Source organism: Nanorana parkeri, unplaced genomic scaffold, assembly GCF_000935625.1.
Source record: "Nanorana parkeri isolate BGI_ZX_2015 unplaced genomic scaffold, ASM93562v1 scaffold1074, whole genome shotgun sequence".
Classification (NCBI taxonomy): domain Eukaryota; kingdom Metazoa; phylum Chordata; class Amphibia; order Anura; family Dicroglossidae; genus Nanorana; species Nanorana parkeri.
In genome coordinates, this window is record NW_017307342.1 from 257,089 (window position 1) to 266,244 (window position 9,156).

Consider the following 9,156-nt stretch of genomic DNA (forward strand, 5'->3'; position numbering starts at 1 on the left):
AGAATAAAATAGTGGTAGTTAAATTTTTTATGTCACATGATATTAACGCACATGTTTATCAAACCCATATTTTAAGTACACAAACACAATATGTAAATATATATATAGATATATATATATACACATATATATATATATCTATATATACAGAATATACAGTATATATATACTGTATATATACACCTGAAGTTCAGGCATTGTCACCATATAATAAAAATACAGATTTTACATTTGTATTTTACTTCATCATACATGACTAATTTCTTTGTTTTCATTAGTTATGACAGCCATTTATTGTAAATTTATATTAACGTAAGCTGCTAGTGAAAGTCATTGTGATTCATGTGCTTGTGTCTTACCTCCAGTAAACAAAAAAACTGCTGGCTGCACAACTTAGCTTATCAGATCTGCCTGACTCACCTGGCTGTACTATTGCCTTATGGGCCAACAGACCGGGCTCACTGGTCTCTGCTAAGATTTATGGGTGTAGGTACTTGCTGTGGTATTTGGTTACATCATCTCCCTGCTCCTTCATTGGAGGAATGTTGAAAAGAAGGACAAGAAGACTGAACACTGAGCAAATTAGACCACAAGCAGACTATGGTTACCGGTATGAGAATGTTTAAATTGAAGGAGCAAAGGGAGTGTTTTTAGGACACGTGTCATGGTGGTTTTGGAGGGTTTGAAGGAGGGGTGACCAATATGTAAATATTAAAACTATCCCACAAAAAATTGGATTCTTGGCAACTAAAGTGATTCTAGTAGTTGCAGCTTCAGATACGTCTGCCATGCACACAGCAGAACCTTGGAGCACCTGGATGTCCTGCTCACTGCCTTACCTAGCTGATTTGTCTTGCCCTGTTCTTCGCATTAAAGACATAGCCCATCGTTTGCATAAAATAATGAATGCACATATATAGATTAAAAAAATGCATTTATTGTTTTTTTACATTGGAGCCTGCAAAGCATTGCAAACACAATCAGAGGACCATGGGTGCAATGCTCTGGGTCCTGCAGACTCTTCCTCTCAGCCCCTGTCTGTACCGAGGTATGGACTTTCAGTCTACACAAGTTCAGTGATGTCACCACACTTGTACTCCTTTCAGAACTTTGAGTCCCTCTGCTGCAGATGGGATTTGGTATCATGCCATCGCTGGATGTTTACATTTCAAGCAGATTTCCCGCTCATGCGTGCCACCTAGCGACTGGCACGAGCGGGACGGGAATGGATGTTTAAAAACGTCCACCCGCATTCAAGAAGCCACTGTCCGGACGTTTAATTACAACAGCTGGACAGCAGGTGGCTAATAAATGTCTCGTCTACCAGAATTTAAGTACCAAGTGCACACTTTCTTCATTGTTGTGATTGCTCTCTGTCACCTTTCAACATTTGTGTCCATCACTACCCCACCTCTCCACCCCATTGTCTATTCTATGCCCTTTCTTCATTAATGTGCCCTCCTTCCACTTCTATCCTCTGTGAACCCATTTCACCTGTGCACGTTTACTGCCCCCATTGTACTACTCCCCTCACCCCTATTGTACCACATAAATGTTATACTGTATACAAAATATGCTTAAATATTACAATAAAAAGCATGATATTTGTGTCATCCTAAATACACAAGTAGATTAGATGTCAGCATAAGGGGGCTGGGACTAAGAGTTCAAATAGTTATGTTGCAGTAATGGATAGTAAAATGCAGTTGGTGTTGTTGTGCCATTTTTATTTTGAATGGTAACCCAATGTTCTGCATGATAGCAGCCAAGGGACAACATGGCATGTGCTGCATTATAAAATGGTGCATGTCCATGTGGGGTGTTAAGGTGGTCAGTCTATTTAAAATGAAAGGACTACCTTAATGCAGTGCACCGTAAACAAGAGTAATGTTTTGGGTTATTGCATTTGCTTTAACACAACTCATAGTGTGAATGGGCCCTAACAGTTCTAAAGCAGCTTAAAAGATATGTTTTTACACATAGGACATTGTCCAGAGAGCTCCTCAGTAAGTTCCGGTGACAAGCAGCATACTATACTGCCTCCATGTTGCTGCCTGAAGGACATAGCTTTGCCTTCTGATTTGCAGCTGCCAGGAGCAGGAAGATTTGAGCCAACAGTATGCTCAGACTCTTGGATCTTGTGGGGCAGCCTGTGGAACACAAGGCAGTGTGCAAAATCCCCAGACTGTTCCACAAGATATGGCACATGTGGCAGCTATGGAATACTATCATTACAATGATTAACCTCATACTATTATCAGAACACAATGGGGGACATGTATTAAAACTGGAGCAGACAAAATCTGGAGCAGTTGCAAATGGCAACCAATCAGCTTCTCTCTTCAATTAGTTCAGTTAAGATTTGAAAATGAAAGAGAGAAGCTGATTGGTTGCCATGCACAGCTGCTCCAGATTTTGTCTGCACCAGTTTTAATATATCCCTCTCAGTATTTTATACAATCGGGGGCCTTTACCTACTGTCATATTACTTTTCCTGGTTCTGTGCCTTTTAAATACACATTCTGCAGTTTTGATGAATGCCCCTCAGTATGTTTTACAATAGGGGTCCTTTACCTACTGTCATATTACTTTTCCTTGTTCTGTGCCTACTAAATACACATAGGGCACTGTACCTTATGTAATTAACCAAAGGTCCTGTAAAACTTACATGTTCCAGACAAAGGAGATGGGTCGGCAACCTAACCATAGACTTTGCATCCCCCCATATTTTCCTGTGTTGCCTTCCATAATTCAAAAACATATTGGTAGCTAAACTGGCATCTAAGTTAAACAACCCTAGTGTGTGCATGATAATGGATTGTGTTAAGTGCATTGACAAGAACCATATAATTGAATAAAATCATTAATTTTTACATCATGACTTTTTTCTTGAATTTTAAATCATAGCTCTACCCACTAATTTAATGTCTCCCAAGCCAGTTATTTTTAAGGCATGCCAATTGTCAAGGTTACCAGTGTGCTTATTTCAGCTCTCAACTGAACTTTCAAGCCCTCAGATGGCCGATGTCATAGCTGATCACATGTGCAGCACCATGACAACTACAATGCAAATAGGTGCTGAGATGGCGCCTTCCTCAGCTGTAGAGGATAGGAGGTCGTAGTTCCTCTTCAAGCCATTAAGCCATTATGGCTGTGAAATACAATAAATTATTTTTATAGGTATGTTTATAAGAGCTATAACTTGCTTTGTTAAAAACAGAAAGTAGGCAATAGAGAGCTGAACTTACAATCTATTAACATATGTCAGGAGAGTGAATTTATTCAATGATGCTAATTTCTTAAAGGAGTTGAAAATCTTCACTCAATAAATTATGTGAATATTTCAATTATCCTCATCATCATAATAATAATAAAAATAATCAATTTCAATGATCAATTTCAATTATTTGCAGGAGGTTGGCAATAGCAGTCTCCATATATCGCAAAGTATATTTCCTTTAAGGATCATTTATTTCCTTTTGTTAGTGCAGGATACTATAGACACAAATATGATCTGCATTAAATTATTCATGGAGTAATACTGGATTGTTTATTTCATGAATATAACTTTACCAAATTTGAAATGCCTGCTTTTTCCTTAGAGAGTTCCCCAGGAGAAATAATCACCATGAATGGAATTGACAATGGGATCAACAGTGTATGTGCAATTTGTGGAGACCGAGCTACAGGAAAGCATTATGGAGCCTCCAGCTGTGATGGATGTAAGGGATTCTTCAGACGTAGCATCAGGAAGAGTCATGTTTACTCCTGCAGGTATTGTAATTCTTTATTCACAATATTGTCTATTTAAAGTGAATCTGTCAAACTTGAGTTATGATTGAAGCACTGTACACTAAGCTAAAAAAAAAAATCATAAATGAACTTTTACTGAGAGCAACACATGAAATAAATCAATAAGCTGCTACTGACATCCAGGAAACATGTCCCTTATAGAGATTTTTAGTGTGCGCTCCAGCCAACCTTTCTATAGAGTGGGAACATGGTTAAATTCCTATTAGGTTTTTACTACTATCTGGGGCAAGGGATTTGACCATATTTGGCTGCTGGTGTGCTGCAAACCGTGCAGATATGCCTCATCTTCTCCGACAGTTCCCAGGAGCTCTCTATTCGTGTCTGATGTCACCCTGGGTCTGATGTCATTCATACTTCTGGCTGGAGCCAGGGAAGCCTTGCATCATCTGAAAAGACTTTATTTGCTAGGCTTGCCTAACTACTTCAAATCTGAAGGATCAGATCGTATTATGAGAGGGATATTCACCAGTTACATATTTATCTAATACTTCAGATATCTTTAAACCAGAATATACTGTAGATTGTCTCATCTCTACAACTGGCTGGTGAATCGTCTAGTGAACCACAGTCTTGTTGAATACTGAAACCAGAACATTGGGGTTCAGTCGTACATTTAAATACCACTGAGTCTGATCCCCTAGGCAGACTCTACAGTGCAGATGGGCAGCACTGGATAAAAGTGCTGCAGCACATCCTTCCTTGATAAGGGTGGGAAGTCACTGCATATACCAGCACTGTTTATTTGAAGACATGATTGAAAACACATAAGCTGCTTCACAATGTTAGGACCTGAAGGACAAAGAAAAAATACCAGCACAACAGTACAGAAAGATACAACTGGGCGATTTTGCTGTTTATATTTTTACGGGACCATCACCCCAGCATCTGTACTCATAGTAGTCTATGGGGATGCACCTTGCAGGCATTGAGAGGTGGAAGGAGGATTTCTGCAGCAGGCTATAAATATTGCTGAAGGCAGTTGTCAGATTCAGGTAAGTACACATCTGGGCACTGGCAGAACTACCAAGGTCGCAGCGATTGCATGTGCTACCGGACCCTAACGCTCTGCCACTTTGGGGGGGCCAGAAAGGAAGAAGAGGGTCCAGCTCCAGGTAACCACCAAAGTGCTGACATTGCCTCCCTGGGGGGGCCCATAATGGTTTCTTACACCAGGGCCCTGAGGTTTCAAGTTTCGCCTCTACATTTGGGACAGGGGAAGGTGAGATACTTTTGATCAGTGTAGTTATATGAAGACTATGTATACAGATTCCACAAAAATATTACCCAGTTTGAACAGTTGCACATACAGTATATTATATATGTACATAAATGATATATGTACATATATAGATACTGATTATATCTTCTTGAAGAACTCCCAAAATAATGTCTCATGATTTCCTTTATGTTCCAGGTTTAGCAGACAGTGTGTTGTTGACAAAGACAAACGGAACCAATGCAGATATTGTCGTCTAAGAAAGTGTTTTAGAGCTGGAATGAAAAAAGAAGGTAATTTGTGCTGCTTTGTTGTAATCACCATATTTTCAGTCCATCAACAAACACTCTGTCTATGGTAGAGGCGACATGTTTACAGAAATTAGAGTAGCTCCAGTATAGCAATCCTAACATTACCTGGGCTACAAATGGGCAGTTGTTGCAAAATGCAGGCCAAAGGAAATCATCACAATATGTTGACCGCAAACAGGTAATCATTACAATAAATGGGTAACAAGAAGGCAATCGTTACAGTACATACGCAGCAAATGGACAAACGTTACTATACTTGGGTGACAAATAGGCAGTTTTTACAATACATCAGTAATGACAGTAACAGTGACAATAATGACAAAAACTAAATCCCGGTCTGTCTTCCCTTCCTATTTTTATACTATGCCAGTTACAGTTTACAATTGAATTAAATTGCATAAATGTGTTTTTCATATTTTTCTCATTTTCTTCACCAATCAGCTGTTCAGAATGAAAGAGACAGAATAAGCACAAGAAAAAGTGGATTTGAAGGAAGCAATGTCACATCCATTAATACACTGGCACAAGCAGAAGCTTTGTCTCGTCAGGTATGGAAATCAATGATAATTTAAATGGAATGTATGATCTGTTTAATTTTTTTTTTAGACTGACTTATATAAGAGACCAGCATGATAGAAATGATAATATCAATATGTATTAATTTTATTAAAACATGTTTTTACATATGTAAATAGGCATGGCATTGCTGTGCTATACAGTGGTTGTGCTTTTGTGCTTCTTCTCACAATAAAATGTTTTTAAGTCAACCTATACATTGAAAATAATGCACCCTGTAATTGTTGAGCTGATAGGTTGGGTGAAGCTGAGTCAGAAACAGAGCTCCATCTAGTGGTTATTTTAGAAAATTGCATTGTACTGTTCTATTGAATACAATGGTGCTAAGCTTTGCAAAACCAAAGTACAGTTGAAATGAGTCTTAAAGGAGAACTATGGGGTTAAGTCTTTTTCCCATAGTTCTACTTAGGGTAACGGGAGGACACAAACTAGCGTCCTCCCGTCACCCTAGGCTCAGTATACTGCGAGCTGTAGCTCGCGGTATACTGAGACGCCGCAGTATACCGCAAGCTGCTGCTCGCAGTATACTGAGACGCCGCAGCGGATCCCGACAATTGTTCCGGGATCCGTCCAGCTGCGTGACTGACAGCTGGCTCTGCCTATCTAGAGGCAGAGCCAGCTGTACCCGTCCCCTCCCCCGTCCGATCCACCAGTCAGCGCTTGCCGATCGGAGCAGGCGCATTCTTCCAAAGTCTCAACCGAAGCGGGGAGAACGGTCTGCTAAGCAGACCGTTTTCCCTGCAACTAACAACTGGGCGGAGCCAGCCATGATGTCACGGCCGGCTCCGCCCAGTTGTTTTCATATGTCCTGAACCTGTGTGAAGCCTCTACCAAATGTAAACAGTTAAGCGGAGCTAGCAGTTATGACACCAATCTACTTAGGGTAACGGGAGGACACAAACTAGCGTCCTCCCGTCACCCTAGGCTCAGTATACTGCGAGCTGTAGCTCGCGGTATACTGAGACGCCGCAGTATACCGCAAGCTGCTGCTCGCAGTATACTGAGACGCCGCAGCGGATCCCGACAATTGTTCCGGGATCCGTCCAGCTGCGTGACTGACAGCTGGCTCTGCCTATCTAGAGGCAGAGCCAGCTGTACCCGTCCCCTCCCCCGTCCGATCCACCAGTCAGCGCTTGCCGATCGGAGCAGGCGCATTCTTCCAAAGTCTCAACCGAAGCGGGGAGAACGGTCTGCTAAGCAGACCGTTTTCCCTGCAACTAACAACTGGGCGGAGCCAGCCATGATGTCACGGCCGGCTCCGCCCAGTTGTTTTCATATGTCCTGAACCTGTGTGAAGCCTCTACCAAATGTAAACAGTTAAGCGGAGCTAGCAGTTATGACACCACTAGCTCCGCCCAAATGTTTATATTTTGACGACATCTGTCAGATTCTGCATTCTGCGGCGGGAGTTTGCCGCGTGCGGTCGGGTCGGCGGGAATCGGGTTTCTAAAATAAATTTATTTGGTATTCTTATTTTTTATTTCGCCCAAGTCATCGCCGTCGTGGACAACGCTGGGCGTCTTGATTGACCCTGGATTACGTAGTTGGATCAATTTTTTTATTTTTTTTATTTTAATAAAGGAATTATTTTTATTTAAATTAAAGGATTTTTGATTAAAGTCTGGTCTTTTTAATTGTCTTTTATTTAACCCTTTAGAGCAGGGGTGCCCATTAGGTAGATTGTGATCTACCAGTAGCTCTCCAAGCTGATGCTGGTGGATCACGAAGGGTGTGAATGGCGGCCCCTTTATTCCATTTTGGTATATTTATTTAGCTGTGCACAGATGATTACCTATTAGCCTGAGTCTGCTGAGCCAAGCTCCCTGACACCTTTCTCGTGGATACTGGTGGTTGAAGTGCTATGTATTACATCAAAGAATATTAGTTTACACAGCCTGCTGCAAAATACAGCAAGGTGAGCCAGGAGAGAGAGAAAAGATTGCCAGGGGAGAGAGAGAGCAAGGAGAGACAGCCAGGGGAGAGAGAAAGGAGAGACAGCCAGGGGAGAGAGAAAGGAGAGACAGCCAGGGGAGAGAGAAAGGAGAGACAGCCAGGGGAGAGAGAAAGGAGAGACAGCCAGGGGAGAGAGAAAGGAGAGACAGCCAGGGGAGAGAGAAAGGAGAGACAGCCAGGGGAGAGAGAGAGCGAGGGAGGTTTTTTTTTCGTTGGTAGATCTCATGTAGCTCGCCATTTGAAAAGTAGATCTTAACATAAAAATTGTGGGCACCCCTGCTTTAGAGAATAGGCAGGGTTAAAAGTACCCCTTACTTATTCACAAGTGGGGCGCATTTATTAAAGGGGTACCCCAATGCAAATAAGCCCCCCTGACTGCAGATCCCCACAACCAATGCCCCAGGGCTTGTGGGGAAGAGGCCCTTGCCCCATCGGCATGGGGACAAGCTGCTTTTGCAGGGTGGACCCTGGAAAAGCACCCTCCCACTGCCGAAGGCATGTGGCCTTACGGCGGGGGGCGGTCATCCATCCCCTTTTCTGTCCTGCCAGGCCTGTGCTTGGATCAAGGGTCTGATTAGGAATGTTTCCCCTTAAAAATTCCTACCAGACCTAAAGAGCCTGGTATAACTTTTGGGGGAACCCCACGCATTTTTTTATAACTTCGGGTCCCTCCTAACATTCCTTCCAGACCTAATGGGTCTGGTATTGTTTGGGAGGGGGACTCCATGCTGTTTTTTTTTATTTTAATTTTTATTATTTCCTTAACTTTTTAAAATCTTAAAATTTTTTTTTTTTCTTTTGTTTAAATTTTTTTTATTCTGCTTGTTACCTCAGAGGTAGCGAGCAGAGTAGTCGAGCCAAGTGCTGCTCGGGAGCATTCGACTATTCACTCACTGTCGTTCGACCCCTATGAGAATAGGGGTGATTGGTAGCAAGTGAAGTGCCGGAGGTTCGGCTCGACCTATCCAAATGTTGGATCGGCTGAGTCGAACGGCTTCTGCACTTCGGCTCAGCCGAACATGCTGAGCATGTTTGGCTGACCAAAACTAGCCGAAGTACGACTGATTTTAGCCGATGTATGGTTGAAAGCAGCCATAGAGAGTCGAAGTGAATAGCCGAACGCTGTTTGGCTCAGTTCACTTCAGCTCAGTCATTCACTCGGCTTCCTTCGGCAGCTTAGTGAATTACCCTCTTTGTTTTCACTATATGTCTAGCTTGTTAAAGTTTAATAGGTTTTTCTTTACAGATCTTCAAGGCCAATGAACATAAAAAACACTTTGGAGCAAT

At 42.0% G+C, this 9,156-nt stretch overlaps 1 protein-coding gene across 1 annotated transcript in view; it reads left to right on the forward strand.

Annotated features, from left to right (window-relative positions):
• HNF4G (hepatocyte nuclear factor 4 gamma) overlaps nt 1-9,156 on the forward strand; it is a 31,099-nt gene that overhangs the window by 5,702 nt on the left and 16,241 nt on the right. Inside the window, exons 2-4 of the mRNA XM_018567613.1 lie at nt 3,603-3,774; nt 5,228-5,322; nt 5,782-5,888. Coding sequence (XP_018423115.1) covers nt 3,603-3,774; nt 5,228-5,322; nt 5,782-5,888 — 374 coding nt within the window. The remainder of the gene's footprint in view (nt 1-3,602; nt 3,775-5,227; nt 5,323-5,781; nt 5,889-9,156) is intronic.